This window comes from Gopherus flavomarginatus, chromosome 3 (assembly GCF_025201925.1).
Source record: "Gopherus flavomarginatus isolate rGopFla2 chromosome 3, rGopFla2.mat.asm, whole genome shotgun sequence".
Lineage (NCBI taxonomy): Eukaryota > Metazoa > Chordata > Testudines > Testudinidae > Gopherus > Gopherus flavomarginatus.
Window position 1 is genome coordinate 142,648,141 of NC_066619.1, and position 21,188 is coordinate 142,669,328.

The 21,188-nt window shown below is 46.3% G+C and overlaps 1 protein-coding gene across 3 annotated transcripts; it reads left to right on the plus strand.

Annotated features, from left to right (window-relative positions):
- The first annotated feature begins 5,303 nt into the window (after nucleotides 1-5,303).
- Nucleotides 5,304-17,604, plus strand: PPP1R3B (protein phosphatase 1 regulatory subunit 3B). Of its 3 annotated transcripts, none has more exons than XM_050948334.1 (3): nucleotides 5,313-5,390; nucleotides 7,087-7,294; nucleotides 13,679-17,604. In XM_050948334.1, exon 3 carries the CDS (start codon nucleotides 13,710-13,712, stop codon nucleotides 14,565-14,567), a length of 858 nt encoding a protein of 285 aa, XP_050804291.1. In that variant the 5' UTR covers nucleotides 5,313-5,390; nucleotides 7,087-7,294; nucleotides 13,679-13,709; the 3' UTR covers nucleotides 14,568-17,604. The 3 variants fall into 3 exon arrangements, with proteins under 3 accessions (XP_050804288.1, XP_050804291.1, XP_050804290.1); XM_050948333.1 differs by lacking the exon at nucleotides 5,313-5,390 and adding an exon at nucleotides 9,443-9,516 and having other exon boundaries at nucleotides 7,229-7,294; XM_050948331.1 differs by lacking the exon at nucleotides 7,087-7,294 and having other exon boundaries at nucleotides 5,304-5,390.
- Nucleotides 17,605-21,188: the final 3,584 nt, after the last annotated feature.

The window sequence follows — 21,188 nt, forward strand, 5'->3', positions numbered from 1 at the left end:
AACCAGCACCAGAACCATTGCCAGCACTGACACCAGCGCTTGCAAATGCATCTTCAACCCCAATGCCAGAGGGCGCCAGCGAGCCTGAACTGGCAGAAGCAGCAGACAACCACACCCAAGAGGCTCAGCCAGAGCCTGAAATACCACCTGGTGCACCAGCGGAGAGCGGTTCATCAGCCATGAAAAAACCCCATCACCTACGTCGCTTCCCGAAGGACCAAGCACAAGTACACAGTCTAAAGAAGAACTGGTGTCTACAGCCTCCAGGAAACAGTTCCAGACTGAGCAGGAAGCAGATGACAGTCTTCAGAAAGCTTGGGCGGCAGCACGGAGCACCCCACCACCTCTCAGCTCTTCTAACCGATCCCGGTTTGTTATAGAACAAGGGCTTTTATATAAGGAGACTCTTTCTGGTGGACACCGGGAAGACTGGCATCCACAAAAACAGTTGGTGGTTCCAGCTAAATACTGGGGGAAACTCTTAAGCTTAGCCCATGATCATCCCAGTGGCCATGCTGGGGTGGAGAACCAAAGACCGGTTGGGGAAGTCCTTCCACTGGGAGGGGATGGGCAAGGATGTTGCCAAGTATGTCCGGTCTTGTGAGGTGTGCCAAAAAGTGGGAAAGCCCCAAGACCAGGTCAAGGCCCCTCTCCATCCACTCCCCATAATAGAGGTCCCATTTCAGCGAGTAGCTGTGGATATTCTGGGTCCTTTCCCAGAAAAGACCCCCAGAGGAAAGCAGTACATATTGACTTTTGTGGACTTTGCTACCCAATGGCCAGAAGCAGTAGCTCTAGGCAACACCAGGGCTAAAACTGTGTGCCAGGCCCTAACAGACATTTTTGCCAGGGTAGGTTGGCCCTCCGACATCCTTACCGATTCAGGGACAAATTTCCTGGCCGGGACCATGAAAGAACTGTGGGAGACTCATGGGGTGAATCACTTAGTTGCCACCCCGTACCACCATCAAACCAATGGCCTGTTGGAAAGGTTTAATGGAACTTTGGGGGCCATGATACGTAAATTCGTGAATGAACACTCCAATGACTGGGACCTAGTGTTGCAGCAGTTGCTCTTTGCTTACAGGGCTGTACTACATCCCAGTTTAGGGTTTTCATCGTTTGAGCTTGTGTATGGCCATAAGGTTAAAGGGCCATTACAGCTGGTGAAGCAGCAATGGGAGGGGTTTACACCATCTCCAGGAACTAACATTCTGGACTTCGTAAGCAACCTACAGAACACCCGCCGACACTCTTTAGCCCTTGCTAAAGAAAACCTAAAGGATGCTCAAAAAGAGCAAAAGGCCTGGTATGATAGACATACCAGAGAGCATTCCTTCAAGGTAGGAGACCAGGTTATGGTCTTGAAGGCGCAAAGGCCCATAAGATGGAAGCATCATGGGAAGGGCCATTCACGGTCCAAGAGCACCTGGGAGCTGTTAACTACCTCATAGCATTTCCCAATTCCTCCCTAAAGCCCAGAGTATACCACGTTAATTCTCTCAAGCCCTTTTATTCCAAAGACTTGCAGGTTTGTCAGTTTACAACGCAGGGAGGAGATGACGCGGAGTGGCCTAAAGGTGTCTACTACAAAGGGAAAAGTGACGGTGGCATGGAAGAGGTGAATTTCTCCACAACCCTGGAACGTCTGCAGCGGCAACAGATCAAGGAGTTGATGCACTCTCCCGTGAAAGTTTCCCAGAATCAACTGGTTAAAAATTGTCCTTGCAATGTGAAGAATCTTGTAGTTGTACATAATTAGTAGCATATGTAAGGGTGCATGTGTTTATTGATCTGTTTATTCTAGAGTTCTAGGGAGAAATCACTGCCAGTGTGGTTCCACACTGTCAGCGATTTTGAGGGCGTGTCATAAACGGATAGTTAAGAGTTAATGGAACAGAAGTACTTCATATCTCTTTTGACTGTAAAGGGTTAACAAAATCAGTGAGCCTGGCTGTCACCTGACCAGAGGACCAATCAGGGGACAGGATACTTTGAAATCTTGAGGGAGGGAAGTTTTTGTGTGTGCTGTTAGTTTTTGGTTGTTGTTCACTCTGGGGGCTCAGAGGGATCAGATGTGCAACCAGGTTTCTCTCCAATCTCTCCGATACAGGCTCTTATAAGTTCAGAATAGTGAGTACTAGGTAAATAAAGCGAGTTAGGCTTATGGTTGTTTTCTTTATTTGCAAATGTGTATTTGGTTGGAAGGAGTTCAAATGTGTATTTGGCTGGGAGGAGTTCAAATGTGTATTTGGCTGGAAGGAGTTCAAATTTATATTTTGCTGAAAGGATTTTAATTTGTACTTGAATACTTACGCTGGGAGGGTATTCCCAGTGTCTATAGCTGAAAGACCCTGTACCTATTCCATTTTAAATTTACAAAGATAATTTTTACTGTTTTTTCTTTCTTTAATTAAAAGTTTCATGTTTAAGAACCTAATTGTTTTTTTTATTCTGGTGAGACCCCAGGGGACTGAGTCTGGATCCACCAGGGAAGAGGGAGAGAGAGGTTATTTTCTCTCTGTGTTAGGATTACTTTCTCTCAGGGATAATCTGGGAGGGGGAGAGAAAAGGAGGAGGAAAGGTGAATTTTCCTCTCTGTTTTAAGATTCAAGGAGTTTGAATCGCAGTAATCTTCCAGGGTAACCCAGGGAGGGGAAGCCTGGGAGAGGCAACGGTGAGGGAAAGGGTTTACTTTCCTTGTGTTAAGATCCAGAGGGTCTGGGTCCTGGGGGGTTCCTGGGCAAGATTTTGGGGGGACCAAAGTGTACCAGACACTGGAATTCCTGGTTGGTGGCAGCGCTACAGGTTCTAAGCTGGTAATTGAGCTTAGAAGAATTCATGCTGGTACCCCATCTCTTGGATGCTAAGGTTCAGAGTGGGGAATTATACCATGACAGTTTCAGAAAAGGAAGGAATGAGAAAGTGTCATATAAGTATCAGATGTGTTTATGCCTCAAATTCTTAGGTTTTTGGCTGTATTCAGGCCAATTCCAGAACGAAGAACAAAAATTACATCCGCAGAGTCCACAAAGTGGATGATTATTGTCATGATTTACATTATTCACTGGGCACCATCTGTGTGCTCAGCACTGTTCAGAATGCCAGAAAATCCAGTTCCTGAGTCAATGCATATAAGCCTTGCTCTCCTGTGCATTGGGCAGCATTTTCCCTTTTTGGTGCATTTTTATAATTATTTCAGTAAAATGGAAAGTTACTGAATGATTGAATCCTGCATCCCTGCAAGTGAGTGCTGCACATTTCACTGCTGCTCTGCCATACAAACGTTCAGTTTAAAGGGCCATGCAGTAGTGAATGCCTATGTCACAAAAGCAAGGGGCTGGTGATGCTGAGCTCCCTTCCAATGCCCTAGAGAGAGGGGAATGAGGCTGGCTCTCATTAGGCTTTAAAAGGCAGTGTTTGGGGCCAGAGAGGGGCTCAGCTCCTGGGTCACTTCCAGGACCTAGGGCAGTGGTCTCAAAGTCCTGGCCCGCAGGCCATGTGCAGCCTGAGAACCTCCCCACTGCAGCCCAACCTGCGGAGGAGAGATGCAGCCAGATAAGTTGCTGGCAATCTTAACTGCTTTAATGCACTCTAACTCATAAGTGTAGCCAAGCTCTAATGTAGCGCTGTCAGGTGCTTGCTTAACTGCTCATTTATATCCCCTAATTTAGTTAAGATTATCTTTTTATTGAATGCAAATGTTGTGCAATAGAAAGAGTAGCTCTCCTGTCCTGTGTTCGTAGCAGGCTTGGAAAGCAAGGTTCCCCCTCCCCAACGCCTCACTGCAGCACCCCTTTCTTGGAGAAGCTCTGCAGGAATTAGTGTGTGTTTGATCAGATAATAAAGGGCGAAGGGGGTGGAGGGGCACGAACTAAGCCTGGCCACGTTCATTGTCAAAGGTGAAATGGAAGGTCCCGAAGCAAAGTGCTCGACGAGGGGAGCCCACTGGGATAAGGTAGCTGGCACTGGCAGGTGACTGCGCTGCACAGGAATAATGCCAAGGTAGGCAGCGGTGCGGGTTGGTCTTCGCAGTGCCGCTTCCTAAGTGTCTGTCCTTCTCCCAGGAGTTTTGGGCTTCTCCCTGGAGGGGTCCCCGTAGATCCCTCAGGCTGGCCCTTCCCCCTCAGTTATCCCACTTCACCCAGCCCTCCTGGGGGCATCTCTCCCTGCTGCAACCCCTGGCTCCGGAGGGGGGCCCCCACGCAGGAGATCACTCTGTTTCTCTGTGCAGCAGGGGTGCGTGGGAGGGGCTACCCACTCTCAGCCCTCGGCGGGGGGGCTGCTCCACTCCTGTCCAGCAGGGGGAGTAACGGGGAAGGGACTGCCCACTCCTGCTGGGGGGGGGGGGGGGGTCTGTGTCCGGGGGAGGGGCTGCCCCACGCCTGCCCAGCAGGGAGGTAACGGGGAAGGGACTGCCCACTCCTGCCGGGGGGGGGGCTGTGTCCGGGGGAGGGGCTGCCCTACTCCTGCCAAGCAGGGAGGGTAACAGGGGGAAGGGCTGCCCCACTTCTGCCGGGGGGGGGCTGCCCTATTCCTGCCCAGCAAGGACGGTAACGGGGAGGGGCTGCCCCACTCCTGCCGGGGGGGGGGCTGTGTCCGGGGGAGGGGCTGCCCCACTCCTGCCCGGGGGGGCTGTGTCCGGGGGAGGGGCTGCCCCACGCCTGCCCAGCAGGGAGGGTAACGGGGAGGGGCTGCCCCACTCCGGCCGGGGGGGGGCTGTGTCCAGGGGAGGGGCTGCCCCACTCCGGCCGGGGGGGGGGCTGTGTCCGGGGGAGGGGCTGCCCCACTCCTGCCGGGGGGGGCTGTGTCCGGGGGAGGGGCTGCCCCACGCCTGCCCAGCAGGGAGGGTAACGGGGGGGGGCTGTGTCCGGGGGAGGGGCTGCCCCACGCCTGCCGGGGGGGGCTGTGTCCGGGGGAGGGGCTGCCCCACGCCTGCCCAGCAGGGAGGGTAACGGGGAGGGGCTGCCCCACTCCGGCCGGGGAGGGCTGTGTCCGGGGGAGGGGCTGCCCCACGCCTGCCCAGCAGGGAGGGTTACGGGGGGGAGGGGCTGCCCCACTCCTGCCGGGGGGGGGGGGCTGTGTCCGGGGGAGGGGCTGCCCCACGCCTGCCCAGCAGGGGGACGCTGTCTCGGCACCGCTCCGCAAAGCTCCAGCCGGGGCTATGTTCACGCGCTAGGCTGCTGCGGGTCACGCGGAAACTCGGCTCCCATTGGCTGGCAGGGCGTGCTCGGCGCGCTCCCATTGGCTCCGGCGGGGATGGTCTGTCCCGCACGGAGCTCGGGGCTGACTAGTACCGCGACGCGGCTTTGCCGCGCCCCCGCCCTCCCGAGCCTCGTTCGGCAGCCTCGGCCCGCCGGAGCCGGAGCCGGACCCATGCGCCGCGCCAGGTACGGAGCCGCGGGCCGGGCCGGGCCAGCCCCGCCCCGCCCCGCACGGGGAGCCGCGGGCCGGGCAGGCTGCGTGGGGACCCCCAGGGGAACGGGCGAGCCTGGCAAAGCCCGAGGGTGGCCGCGGTCCCTGCACCCGGCAGCCACAGGAGAGCTCGGGGCTCCCTCCTGTCGTGCACCGCCCGCGCCGCTGGGCAGGGTTAACCCCCAGCCGCTCCGCATCTGCGGCCTCCCCGGCCAGGCCCGGGAGCGGCTTCGCTGTGAACCCTCGCAGGCTGGTTCAGACGGGGAACCACTTGGCCTTGTCTGCATGGCTGCTGCGAGGAGTCCGTGCAACACGGCAACCCGTGAGCAGTTTGCCCCAGACTAGTATTTATGGGCAAATGCTCTGAACCGTGGGGACAGTTCATTCTGCCAGATTCCCCCCCACAGTAGCAAATGGGTGTTAGGGAAGGTGATGGGTCAGTTCCAGCAACCCTCGGATTCCACAGACTTAGAGAACTGGAGAAATGCAAAGCTAGAAGGGGCCTTGAGAGATCATCTCGTCCAGCCCCCTGAGTTGGGGCAGGGCCAATTATACTTACACTTTCCCTGACAGGTGTTCAGTTCTTTGTTTCTTTTGATTTGGCTTCAGATCTAAGTGTGGAACTTAGACTTGTGTCAGCTGTTTGATCTAGCAGTAAGTGTCCATTTGATCTGCCAGTAGCTCGTTATATTAATGGCAGCTAACGGAACACTGGGCATCATTAAGAAAGGGATAGATAAGAAGACATAAAATATCATGTTGCCTCTATATAAATCCATGGTACGCTCACATCTTGAATACTGCATGCAGATGTGGTCACTCCATCTCAAAAAAAAGATACTGAATTGGAAAAGGTACAGAAAAGGGCAACAAAAATGATATTATGGAACAGCTTCCATATGCGGTGTGATTAGTAAGACTGGTACTTTTCAGCTTGGAAAAGAGAGAACTAAGAGGGGTAAGATAACAGTCTACGCAATCATGACTGGTGTGGAGGTAGTAAATAAGGAAGTGTTGTTTACTCATTCTCATAACACAAGAAGTAGGGGTCACCAAATGAAATCAATAGGCAGCAGATTTAAAACAAACAAAAGGAAGTATTTTTTTCACACAACAAAATCAACCTGTGAAACTCTTTACCAGAGGATGTTGTGAAGGCCAAGACTATAACAGGGTTCAAAAAAGAACTAGATAAATTCATGAAGGTAAGTCCATTGATTGCTATTAGCCAGGGTGCGCAGAGATGGTGTCCCTAGACTCTGTTTGCCAGAAGCTGGGAATGGGCGACAGGGGATGGATCACTTGATGATTCCCTGTTCTGTTCATTCCCTCTGGGGCACCTGACATTGTCCACTGTTGGAAGACAGGATACTGGGCTAGATAGACCTTTGGTCTGACCCAGTATGGCTGTTCTTATGTTCTATTGTTGCCTCTCCTGTAGGATCTTAAGGGATTCACTTTGTGGGCTGCTCCTTTTGAGGCATCTGAAAGCGTACTGGATTGCCATTGCATGTGGTATCTTCAGAGGGTTTCATCTTGTTCCTGTTCTTGTATGGAGTCGCTGTTGGTAGGGAGAAGTATTTGGAGGTCTGATCATCTATTGAGGGTCTGTGCTCTTTGCCAGAATGGCTTGCAACTTCTGGGTCTCACTAGATTCATCATTGTTCCCAGATGACACGGATGGTCTATGGTGTTTCATCTATGGCTGGCCAGGAGATGTGCAGTCATTACTCGCTAGTGCAGACCTCCCAGTGATCAGATGCTTTGGTTACCTTCAAGCTCTGCTGCTGTGTTACATTCTGAATAGAACTAGTCCTCAAGCCCACGGGAAGACTCCTGGTCTTCTAGAACACACCTGTCCCTCTCCGTCTCATTTCAGGTAGGCATGCATGAACATAACACCCAGAGTCACTGCTCTGGCTTTTCGCTCACTTGCAGGTGGGCTCGTAGGTGGTGACAACCTTTTAAAGACCTTGAGTGGCCTTGAATTCTTATGTGAATTCTTCATTAGAATAGGTAACGTGGATGAGAAGTATTTGTAATCACAACCTAAGGCTTTGTGTACACTACCACTTTTGTGGGTATAATTTATGTCATTTAGGGGTATTGAAAAAAACAACCCTCTGAGTGACATAAGTTTCACCGACAAGCGCTGGTGGCACAGCCAGCACTGTGTCAGCAGGAGATGCTCTGCCGCCGGCATAGCTAGTGCCGCTTGTTGGGAATGGTTTAGTTATGTCAATGGGAGAGCTGTCTCCCACTGGCATAGAGTGACTACACGGAAGATCTTACAGGAGAGCAGCTGCACTGGTACAGCTATGCCGCCCTAAGGTCTCTAGTGTAGACATGGCCTAAATTTCAATAATTCTGTAATTGAAGAGTTTCATCTTTTGAAAATCAATGATTGTAAAGTCTCTGGGTGAAGTTCACCCACCTGTAGGCCACAATCTGAGATGCTATTTATTTTGTCCAGGATTTGATTTAATGTTTTTGTTTGTGTTGGTTCTTAACAACCTGTAACCGAAGCACCTCTGTTCCGGGGTGGTAAGTGCTGTAGAAACTAAGGTTATGTCTATACTACCTGCCAGGCATCGACTTATCACGTCTAGTTGAGTGTTCTACCTTCGACTCCGGTACTCCACCAGGCCGAGAGGTGCAGGCGGGGTCGATAGAGGAGAATCAGCAGTCGATTCGCTGCAGTGAGGACACTGCGGTGAGTAGATCTAAGTTCGTCAACTTCAGCAACGTTATTCATGTAGCTGAAGTTGCTTAACTTAGATCCAAATCATCCCCCCCAGTGTAGTCCAGGGCTTAGGGTATGTCTACATTGCCCATATTACAGCACAGCCACAATGACGTGGGCAGTGTAGTCATGCTTTATCCCTGGGGGAGAGCTCTCCTGGCAATAAAAAGCGTTAAAGCGCTGTCTATACTGGCACTTTTCAGCACTAAAACTTTTGTCGCTCAGGGGTGTTCTTTCACACCCCTGTAAAGTTTTAGCACTGAAAGTGGCAGTGTAGACACAGCCTCAGTAGTAAATTTCCTCCTTCATAGAAGTGGTGTCCCCACAGTCGTTCTTCAGACTTTGAGACTCTAACCTGCATGCTGCCTCTGTTCAAACTGGCTTCCCCTAGACACTTCAGTAAAAGTTTTTCCAAAAAGTTCTTCAGGGCTGCTTGGCAGAGAAGTCAAAGTGGTGGTAGTGAACAGTGTGTGGGTTCTCTGGTGCCTGGGAGCAAAGAGTGCTTAGTGCATTGTCTGTATGGTGTTCTGTACTGCAGCAGTGCAAGCTTGACATTTTCTGGCAGCAGTGTTGAGTTTGTGGTTACACCCTGCCTATCCCCTTGTTACAGTGCTTCCTTTCTGGCAGATATATAAGGGGTGTGGTTGCTTCAGATTACTCTGGTCCCTTTTCTGAGAGCTTAGTTTTTGCTGAGCATCAGTTGTTCATTGATAGTGGTAGGATTTTTAGCCTTGTTGGCCATTTAGTATCTGTCAGGATGTGCTTGGAGCTCATCACGTGCAATTGTGAGCTTCATTTTACTGTCTTCATGTTATGCTGTTCCTAGAATGGCATTCGACCCGTTGCCAGCTGTCTTACTTACTGTTTGCCGATTTCCTGTGAGGAGGGGCATGTGTTTGCACCATTGCTCTCCTACAAGTCATTGACTAACATCACTGTAGGGCCAGACTCCCAGAAGAGCTCTGTTCCCATTTAGATACTTAAATAATGGCTGGATTTTCCAAAGTAATTTATTTGTATCTGTGTTGCTGTGCTGCCTGGAGGTCTCTGAGATCAGAGTCCCATTATGCTGGGCACTGTACATAGACGTAGCGAGAGAGAGTTCCTGCCCTATAAGAACTTACAATCTAAATGGGCCCTTCCAATAAATGAAGAGATGTTGGTGCAAGTGAAGGATTTGTGGCTAACTCTAGCTTCTGTACTAGCTGCATCTAGGAGAGAGGTGCTGGAGGTCCCAAGCCCTTGAGAAGGGATTTCAGAACTTCTGTTCTTCTCTTGTTCCAGACTCCCTGGTAGTTCCAGTTGCCCAAGAGAGGCCTAGACAATCTTCCCCTTTTCTGAGAGGATGAGAAGAGAAGGTATTGGAACTTCTCAAGAGACCATACCTGTGCATCAACTGTATTTCAAAGCCTTGCCTACTCCTCTGTCAGCGTAGCTCTGTCTACCCAAGGGCTTTTGTCAGCATAACTGGCTGTGTGATTTTTGGTTGGTTGGTGTTCTTTTTTTTCCATTCCTCAACCCCCCACTCCCCCCCCGACCAACATAGATATGCCATCAAAACTTTGTTGTATATACCTGGCCCAAATGAAGACAGCTGATTACCAAGTGGTACTAGCATAATACTTCCTCACTTAGGTCCAGAAGAGGGGGCAGTTTATTCTAACAGGCAGCATATAATATACCTGTAAAACTGTCTTCAACTTGTTTGTTGTCAGTATGCTTTCAAGATGCTTGCTAATGTTCGATGTTATATTAATCTGCTGCAGACAAACCTTATTTTGGATCTGTACCAATATAATCAGAGGCTGTTGACAAACATGGATTTAAACAGTTTTGTTTCCATGTTTGCTTATAAAGCTGGAGTGGGAGAAAGGGCAGGAGTATTTGCTCAGAGAAGAGGGTGAAACTGGCAGGGTAATATAGTTTCAAAGTCTTTGGGGTGGTATTGAAAACTGGGCAATTGAGCTTCAAACTTTCTTTAAAAGAGTGAAGATGTCAAGTTGTCAGTAGTGTCCCTTTAAACATACTTTTCCTGCATTCTTGTAGCTGAACACTTCCTGTGTTTTTTCCAGAGCTGAGTCTGTGGGCATCTTTCCAGTAACAGCTATTCACTGAATCATTTTTAAAGATCCAAATGTTTTAAAACCTGAGACAGTTCGTTGACCTTACTGTAAATCTCTGACTTAAATGAAAAGCTTCCCCATTCCTTGTACGGTTGTTCAACAGAGTCCCACCCAGCCTTCTTGGACTGTGAAGCAAGTGCCCCAAGGTCAATCCAGAGCAAAAATTCACATCTTGATGTATAAAATCGTAACTGAAAATTGCAGGCAGTTCAGTAGATCTGGCCTTGTGACTTCTAATAGCTTAAATAGGATGCATCATGAGGTTTGACTTCTAAACATCCTCTAGGTTGAATGTCCCAAAATGGCTCTTTGATAGAAAAACTTTTTATTAAATAGTACAGTATATCCTCCATTATCCAGATATTGCCAGGGACACTGAGGCTGCAATTATTAGTTTCCTCATATACTGACAAGGTTTAACTGTAATGAGACATGACCCTGTAATGCATCTGAGACTGGTCGAAGTAACAGGCAGTTGTGAATGTTTGTGGCTGTATTGTTTTGCAGGATGAAATTGCATATACAAACAAGAGCTTCGTGTGTGTAAGTAGAGGCTTGGCAAAAACTGTACAGCAGAGCAGAGAATGCACGTGTGGATTTAATGCTGTTCTGTGAGGCTTGCAGCACTTGTTGGATTTGAGCTGTGTTAGGCTATGAGGAGGAAGCAGAGGAGGAGCTAGTTGCTGGAGTGCACTTTTGCACTCAGGTCTTGACACACATTCTGAATAAACAGAAGTCCTTGTTGAATGCAACTTACAGATGAAATATTTGGATGCTGTTCTGAAGAAGGGCTGATGTGTAGACAGTTTTCTGTAAGGAGCATAGTTCTTGGCCCGAGTATTGTAATTGTAAGGTACTAAGGTTCCAAATAGCCGTTGGTCGCCTTGATCTCTCATTTATCCCTGGTTCTCTCTAAACAGCCGCTGTTGTGAGGCTGTGGTCTCATTTAGAGATTGGCCCATAGATTTTGATTTTGGAGTGGCAGGAGAGGAGTCATTGAATTTTTTTTAAAGGAAAAGTTCTTCATTTTAAATCACGTGTTAAATAAAATCAATGGGCTATATCGTGCTTTATCAATCCTGTATTCTTCAGGGCTCGGAGAACAATCAGTTCATCCCCGGCAAGTCGGACTCTTGCCCATGCATGTGTCATTCGAATCTAAGCAATAGGCTGTCGGTATACAATTGTTTCCAGTTCTGATGTTTGCAGGGAAGAACCTTTTGAGTGTGAACAACATAATGATGCAGACACAGCTCCAGTGCTACTATCTTTGCACAGTTAGGTGGGGGAAGGAAGATGGCTGCTGCTGTTTGTAGTAGGTGGGGGCTACCCTCCCAAATGCCCTGTAGCAGGAGACGTGGGGGGGGGGGGTGACACTGCCTAGAAGAGGGGCCATTGATGATACCCAGCCACCCCAGTAGAGTATTCTATATGTGTGCCGAGACGTTGCCTTCCCCCACCACGAACATTGCTTTGCTATCTAAGCAGGGGGTTCCTGCCACCCAGGCAGAGGATTGTGGGAGAGGAAGGGCTCTAGTGGATGGTGGCAGGTGGGGCCATTTGCCCTGGGTGGAAATTCCTGCTGTAATGGTAGGGGGCCCTATCTGTGAGAGGGGAGACTCTCTGGAGGTCTGGCAGGAGACACCCGCACCCTGAATGCTTTCTGCCTTGTGGGGTGGTGTCAACAGGCCCTTGGTACTGAGTGGTGGACAAGAGGCCTGCAGGCACTGGTTTTCAGGCTGGCTAGGGCTTCCTTGGATTCCCCATGCCCAGTTCTGGACCTGGCAGGGGTCTTTTCTGGAAGGAAGAAGTCCTTAGTGCACCTGCTTTGCTGCAGAAGATTTTGTGGGGCCAGCATCAATTGATTTCCTGAGTGGGGTGCTGCCTGGCACCTAGCTTGGGGGCTGAGAGGGCGACTCCCTGGATTGAGGGAGATGGTATTAATTTGGGGCTTGGAGTTCAGTCAGTGGGGACCCTGGGCCAGATCCTGGTGAGCACACAAACAGCAGGAAACTGCAAGATTGAGATTTGGCTTGGGTAGGGGTGGCTCTTGGCACCAGTGGTGGCTTTTTTTTTTTAATAGCATGTTTAGCTTGCTAAAGGTCCCTTTGGTTTTAATTGAATGTAATTCCCGATACCATTAAATGCACGTATCCTGTGGAGGTGCACGTACCCTGCTGTATCTGCTAGCCTTTTCTGGGGACTGGGTCTAGAATACTTCCATCCTGCACTGCTCGGTCCCCTGCCAAAATGTCACTGCTCAATTCAGTGACCATTTAAAATGAGTATTTATACATATATATTTATCTATTATTTCCTGAATCACCATGGCCTTAAAGTAATATTGGATGGAACAGGAAAGCTTGAGCACCATGTGTTTAGTGTCAGTAGCCCATGAGATAATGGTATCAAACCTTAGGATCACATTCATATTACCATTTTGCCGGTGTCTCAAGAACAGAGCTAGATCTACTGAGTATCATGTTGTATAAGGCATTCATTTCTAACCCCAGAGTTCATGAGAACATTGGCTGCTCAAAATCATGCCAGAAGAGTCTGAGGAGGAAAGCATATTGAAATAACCTGATTTTTGAAGTTTGGGGGATGACACCAAACTTTGTCATTTCCTATGACAACTCTTTAAGTTATCATAAAGTCTCATGCCTATGGTTCTGCCGTGGTTCTGTGCCCCCTAGAGATCATGTCAGTTCCATACTGCTACTGCTGATGAAATATGCAGTTCCTGTTTCTACGTTTAAAGGAAGCTACAGCTACCCAGTGAAGTGGAGAAAATATCAGACTCTCTTGGGGGGGAGACCACAGCAGAAATATAATATTTAATCGTATTTAAGTTAGTAAAACTGCTGAAATTTTACATTAACTTCCATTGTTCATTTAACCATAATACAGCACAACCATTAAGGGGGTGGGGTGGGGGAGTAAAGCACTATACTTAGGTTTAGTATTTTGCAACCTGTCATAATTAGAAACATCATGACAGAGTAGAAGAAATATTCCCTGGGTCAGTAAACATTTTTAGTCATGGTCCTACAGCCTGGATTCATTTAAAGATGGTTGGTCTCTGCACGGTATTTAACAAACAAAATGGTTTATGCAGTTAGAATAGAGGAAATGCAATATAAAGGTTACTCTTCTCGTTCTCTGAATGCTTTGCTTTTAACGCTTGTCATTGATAATATTTATTGCAGGGGAATGAGGGGGCAAGGTGTGCTCCAGAAAAAACCTATTCAGCAGCTGGCTGTATGTAGCAGAAATTGAAGTTCAAAAGGAGCTCATGTCCCAGCATAATAAAGTTTTCTTGTTGCTTGCTTATGCTCCTTTTCAGGTCATATAATTATGTGATGAAAACTCACCTTTCCCCCGCTCTTTCTTTCAGAATACTGGACTACTTTGCTCCTACACCAGCAATGGCTGTGGACATAGCCATGCAGCTGTATCTGTGTTCTCCACCCTTGAGAAGAGAGAGATTTGCTTGTAAAATCACTCCAAAGGCAAACAAACCATTACGTCCCTGCATTCAGAACAGCAAGGCTGAGTTCAGTGAACCTGGAGAGGCGGCAACGTCTCTCCCGGGAAATAGGGTGAAAAAGAGAGTTTCTTTTGCCGATAGCAGAGGCTTGGCTCTGACAATGGTTAAAGTGTTTTCAGAGTTTGATGACCCATTAGATATTCCATTCAACATCACAGAGTTAATAGACAATATTGTGGGTCTGACAACAGTAGAGAGAGACAACTTTGTCTTGGATTTCGTCCAGCCTTCTGCAGACTACTTGGACTTCAGAAATCGTCTTCAGACAGATTTTGTCTGCCTGGAAAACTGCATGCTAAAGGATAAAGCTATTGTGGGCACAGTGAAGGTTAAGAATCTTGCTTTTGAGAAGACTTTGAGAATAAGGATGACATTTGACACTTGGAAAAGCTTCACAGACTATCCGTGCCAATATGTCAAGGACACTTATGCAGGTTCAGACAAGGACACGTTTTCCTTTGATATCTGCTTGCCAGAGAGAATTCAATCCCATGAAAGAATCGAGTTTGCAGTCTATTACGAGTGTGATGGGAAAGTGTATTGGGACAGCAACAGAGGCCTGAATTACAGGATCATACAGTCTGAACTGAAATCTGCTCGGGAAGTCTCACAGCCTCAGGCTGGACCTGATTTTGGCATTGCCTTTGATCAGTTTGGAAGTCCGAGGTGCTCCTATGGCTTGTTTCCTGAGTGGCCTAGCTATTCAGGGTATGAAAAGCTAGGGCCTTACTACTAATGGAGGAACTGAGTCTTGATTTTCTAACTGGTGCTGTGCCTGTTGCAAGCTTGGGAATTGGCCTGAACGTGAAGTTTGCTAAAGAGCTGGATAAATGACACTTTACGTGGCTCTGCAAAGCTCCATTGGGGTAAAGCAAGATGACTGTAACGTTCAGTGATCGCAAGTGGTTTTAACACCAGCTAAACAAGTGTCTTTTGCATCATGATAGTTACCCCCCTGATTCAACACTTGGAAACAAATGGGAGACCTCACTATGGTTTCTGCCCAGTGCTGCTAGTCCTCTTCTGTATAATGCTGCTAATCGCCTCCAGTTAAACACTTACTATTTCAGTGATTGCATTGTTCACTTAGGTATGTAGTAGTGTCTTGTGTTGCACATTAGGGTTGTTACAGGCTTGAGTATCTTAAAGAGGGAGGCTTTTTTAACTATGCTCTACCATTTCTGTCGCACTATGCAAGTTGGCTTTGCTAGAAGACTATTTGACAGGTAATTTATACATGACAGGAGAGATTAAAGCTAAACTAGCTCACTTATGGCAAGGCGGGGACATGAATGTCCCTTTGTCTCTGACCTTGTTAGTGTGCTGGAGCCTTTTGGTTAGAGATGGTTGTGTCATTTCTAGAATCTTTTCCATGACTAGAAGCTTCGCCTCATGCCATATTAGGAGATACCTGCATTTATAGGAAGATACTGGTATGCTTAGTCACCAGTTCATCTGTAAGATATATATTTTTAAAATATAATTTGTGTAGTAAATTCATAGGGATTGCCTATGTTGAGGAGTTGAATTTTTTTTCCTTTTAGAGCTGTGTAGTATCCTTGTAGCTTTGGGGTTAAATCCTTTGACTCGTCAAGTGTTTTAAAATCATTTTTACTGGAAGGGACGAGCTCTTTGTCTGCAACTGTTAATATGCCCAGAAGGTCTTCCAGCCCCTCTAGCGCCCTAGAACTACTTGGGGAGTAACACTGAGGATTTTTTCTTCTTTTTTAATTTTTAATCTTGCAGGTGCTGAAAGATCACCATTCTGTTCTCAATATGTATCTCTATGAACTGCCTTACTGTGCCTGGGGAGTGCAGCAGCTCCTACTTTTAGTGCTAATGTAAAATGAGCTTTCATTCTGTTAAGAAACCGGGTGCCAAAGGGTTCATGCATGAGTCTGCATGGACAGTAAGTACACTGCATGTTTGTGAATTTGTTGTTTCTGTAGTGGGTTTGAGATTTTGATAAACAGACCTCACTGCTGCTGTTTGTCATCTCCTATGAAGACAGCTTATTTGGGAGACTAACTTCTTAGTGCGATGTGAGTGCCTTGGCTCAGAACTTTTTTTGTGTACAATATCACAGCAGTGGCTTCAACTCCAAAGGTTTCTGAGATGTGACTGCTAGCTTTTAAAAAGTTCTGAACATTTGTATTAATCCAAGTCAACTGTTTTGTCTAAAACTTGTCTCACTAGAATGGATGTGTAGCTCTTTTGTTCACTGTGTTCGTGCTAGAATAGGTTCACTTAGATTGCTAGAGCACCAGACTTACACTGCATTACACACTGAGCTGTCACATCTGTATCTTGTATTGACGTTGTAGAAGCTATCACAAGTAAGTGCACGCATTGGCCTTCAGTGCTATTTCCATACAAAATGTAGTTCTGCCCAAGAAAACGGATCTCTCGAGGGCATGAGATGCCATCACTGCTCTTGTTGAAAAGGAAGATCTGTTGTGGTAGAGGGGAGAGTACCATGGCTTGTTTTGGAGGTGAGGTGAATTGCAGAGAACAGTCATTTTAGGTACTGCTAGAGAGAATGCAATCATTAAGCCAATGTCTTGCTATTTAAGCATAATAACTTATTTCATATATTTAAATGGAATAATTCAGATGGGGTTTAATATTTCCAGATATTCTATTTTTCTAGAACACAAATGTTATACTTTTGGCACACACCCAGTATTTGTGTGGGGAGGGCACAGAAAGAAGCAAATGGCTATGCTATTCTCCAGAATTCAAAATTGCTTTTTAAAACATCACTTTTTAAATTCTGGAGACCACAGTACAAAACACTTCTGCGCTGACCTATAATTTTAGGAGATGATGTATCTGACCTTCTATTAGACATGATTAAGTAAGGACAATGAGCTTACGGGAAGAATGCATAGTTTTTTGATCTTTGCATCAATGTATTGGGCTGTGGAAAGCAGTATTGTACTCAGTTACTAATTTCAGGCATTAAATTGACGCTGTGTGCATGTAAACATGGGTTGCACAAGCTTCATTCACTAATTTGAAAAGTCTGTTTCCTGAATTTCCGTTTGATAAGTTAAATAGTGTCCTCCGTAAAGGTGTCTTTAGGAAAGACTTATCCAGGTTTGGTTTAAAATCATTCTTTGATTTACAAAGCTGGGCTGTGAATGAGTCAAGGGTTTAACTTGCCTAGGATTTAAAGGTATGGTTGTTTTTAGCTAACATGTTCTAAAAATCTAGTGTACAGTTTGCTTCATGTGCTTTTAGCTAACAAATTCTAGCACACCTTTAGATCCTAACCATGACACCCTAAAACGCAACAGTGATGTGAGAGTCTGTAGTGCCCTGGGTAGTAGTGTGCTTTTATTTCCTCCTTCTGGTGGTACAATGAAGGGGCCCCTGCATACCAACAATGGAAGCAATGATGTACCGCAGTGGATGGGAAAAGCTGTGGAAGTTGTGACATACACATCGACGTTGTGTAAACATTGTGCTGGGAACTGACTCTTTGACCAGTGATGATTCTAAAACACAAAAAAAAGTAACTTCTTGGAGCTTTCCTTTTCACACTTTTCTTTCGCCAATGGGAATATAGAAGTGAGGCATTGCTGTCCTTTTATGCCTGGAAGTGCCTTGTTAAGCTGTTTTTGCATGTTTGTGTCTTTTTAAAATGTTTTTGTACACAAAGTTCAAGGTGAAAAAATGCACTTTATAATCACAAATCAATGGATTATTCTCTTAAAAGAACAATGGTTTGTTTTTAACTGAAAGTGAAAATAAAAGTAGTACTGAAGGTGCTTGGTTGTTATCTTTGTATTGTTGCCAGGAGACAGCACTGTCTTAAGAGGTCGAGGAGGGGGGATGAGGATGGGAACACCTGCAGATCAGACAAGCTCCTTTGGAGGGAGAGGACAATACACATCAACATAACCACTTGCCATGGGAAGGAATTGCCTTTTCATTCAACCTTTTTTCTGAAATGTTACTCATAAAATTCTTTTTCCTAGTGAAGCTGTTGACTTTGAGGACTCACTCTGTCTTCTCTACTCCTTCAGTTGTACAATATGCCAAGTGCACTAGAAACACTAACTATTCTCAGGAAGTATTTGTCGTTCAGGGAAGAATAAAGGATTGATTATTCTTATCCCTAACTTTCCACCAGCTATATTAAGCCTTTTGGAGACTTCTCATTGTGGTTCAATCTATGAAGAAAACTCTATTTAGAGCACTTAATCTATTAAATGGCAATTAACTGCTGCTTGACTTCTTATTTTACAATTAAAATTGCACATGCAAACTCAATGTTATCATGAGTTGTAATGTTTATCTTGCTAAGTGACTGCAGTCCCATACATACCATATGAACTCCTTCTTTTTTCCTTCTGAAACCAGAAATTTACTGTGCATTGAAGTGGGCATTGGGAAGATTTCTTCTTAATAATGCTAAGCTTTTCAGACTTTTCCAGCACTTCAAATATCTACACATTGTATTCTCCTGAGTCATAATGAGGTGTCCTCCAGGTGCCTAGGTCGTGGAAGTGAAAGATTCAAAAGTTAATGCTGGCTATCTGAATTATTCCCTCAGTGGATGCTACTTATCAGTGCTGAAGGCAAAAATTCAGAGTTAAGGAAAATAACCAGACCAGAAAACAAACTCTGGACTGGTGGCTTCATCTGAGCATAATGCTGGCTAGTCCTTCAGGAGTCTCTTGGTTGGGGGGAGGTATTAAATCGGGAAAAGCGACTTGCTCTCATTTCAATCAGTTTTCCTGGATTTATGGTATAAATACACAACTGATCACAGCATTGAGAATTTCCAAGTTTCAGCAAAATGAAAGGCAGCACAAGGAGGTTTAAGCTTTGTGCAAGTGACACTAAAAAACCTCACTTGATTGACTCTTTCAGAAGATTGGGCCTGGCTCACATGTATGCCCATTGTAAGGCCCCTTGGCACAACCTGAGTTTGGTGTAAAGGGCTCAGATTCTCAGCACTGGAAGTTAGCCCTCTGACATCACAAATGCTGTGTGAATGAGCTAGTATTAATGGCCAGACTTCTGGTAGGGTAAACATTACAATTCACAGATCAGAACTATTTCCATTCTCCGACTTGCTTCTCTAAATTCGGATAGCCATAGCACCTACATGCTTTTAAAAGCCTTTATTTTAAGTACAAGTCACTGAAAGGGTGTAATTCATTAACCGTGAGCTTAAAAAAGAGGGAAGGGGAGCAAAAAAAATGGTTGAGAACTTTAAAATGGGACGGTAACAGACCACACCTACCAGGGCTGATTGAACCTGATGATATGATGAAGAAAGAGCCCTCAACCATACTTGTAGCTACTTCTGTTGCTTCACAGTGACACAGACTTAGGCTTCAGAGTGATACAGAGATAATCCTGGGATGATCTTATGAGATTTATATGGATCCACTCACAGTGGGTAGCATTAAAGAACCCTTATCACTTTAGGAATAGAAAAAATCAAATCAGACAAGCTATAGCAAACCAGTATCTCTTCAGAGTTCTGCACAATGCGCTAAGATGCATTAGCCAGTGCTTGGAGTGTCCAGTGCTGAGTGTCCAGCTAATTCACAGGTGAGCTAACCTCAAGTAGCTGCTTCTGCAGTTTTTTTGTGAACCATCCTGAAAGTCTGCTGCTACTGGACAAGTAAGAAAGTCTGAGCAAATACTGTTAATGTTGGTAGCCAAAGTCTCTCACTCAAACACTAGAGGTGGAATGGTGTTTTCTACTTATAAGTGTTCACAAAATAGCAATGGGAGACTGCCTGAGATTATAATAATGCTGTTTATAAAGGCATTATTATCATAGAATCATGGGGTTGGAAGGGACCTCAGCAGGTCATCTAGTCCAACCCCCTGCTCAAAGCAGGACCAATCCCCAATTAAATCATCCCAGCCAGGGCTTTGTCAAGCCTGACCTTAAAAACCTCTAAGGAAGGAGATTCCACCACCTCCCTAGGGAACCTCTTCCAGTGCTTCATCACCTTCCTAATGAAAAAGTTTTTCCTAATATCCACCCTAAACCTCCCCCACTGCAACTTGAGACCATTACTCCTTGTTCTATCATCTGGTACCACTGAGAACAGCCTCGATCCATCCTCTTTGGAATCCCCTTTCAGGTAGTTGAAAGTAGCTATCAAATCCCCCACCTCATTCTTCTCTTCTGCAGACTAAACAATCAGAGTTTCCTCAGCCTCTCCTCATAAGTCATGTGCTCCAGCCCCCTAATCATTTTTTTTGCCCTCCACTGGACTCTTTGCAATTTTTCCGCATCCTCCTTGTAGTGTGAGGCCCAAAACTGGACACAGTACTCCAGATGAGGCCTGGACCAATGCCGAATAGAGGGGAATGATCATGTCCCTCGATCTGCTGGCAATGCCCCTACTTATACAACCGAAAATGCCATTAGCCTTCTTGGGAACAAGGGCAAACAGTTGACTCATATCCAGCTTCTTGTCCACTGTAGCCCCTGGGTCCTTTTCTGCAAAACTGCTGTCTAGCCACTCAGTCCCTAGTGTCTGGCAGTGCATGGGATTCTTCCATCCTAAGTGAAGGACTCTGCACTTGTCCTTGTTGAACCTCATCAGGTTTCTTTTGGCCCAATCCTCTGATTTGTCTAGATCCCTTTGTATCCTATCCCTACCCTCCAGTGTATCTACCACTCGCCCCAGTTTAGTGTCATCTGCAAACTTGCTGAGGGTGCAGTCCACACCATCCTCCAGATCATTAATAAAGAAATTGAACAAAACCAGCCCCAGGACTGATCTTTGGGACACTCTGCTTGATACCGGCTGCCAGCTAGACATGGAGCCATTGATCACTACCCATTGAGCCCAACAATCTAGCCAGCTTTCTATCCCACCTTATAATGGGATTAGGTTGATGACCCTGCCATTAACCTGTCAAATGCAATTATGCGTTTGCTATTTAATATGAAGAAAGTTAAGCTTTCCTTTTGATTCTGATTTGAATAAAATACTGGTGTCTCTGGGCATTCGAAACATCTTCACCTACTCACTGAACCCCACAGCACTGCAGTAAAATGGGCCAGTGGGGGAAGTACATCTCTTAAGATTTTCTATAGTGCCTATCATCATAGGTAAATTAGATTGCCCAATAAGGTTGCAGCTCATTAAGGCTGGTAACAGGAAGCTTTGCTTGCAGTATTCCTCTAAACTTTTATTTTTAGTTTGGTTATTGTGGAAAGCTCTAGCTGAAGAGCAAGGTTCTCTGTCAGACTCTGGAGTCGTCTTGTATAATTTCCTTTCACTGCATGTCCTTGACATGCTTCATCCCTGGCTCCCTGTGCTGCTTCCATAGCTTTGTGGATTACGCCCTTCTGAGAGAATGCCGCTGTGTG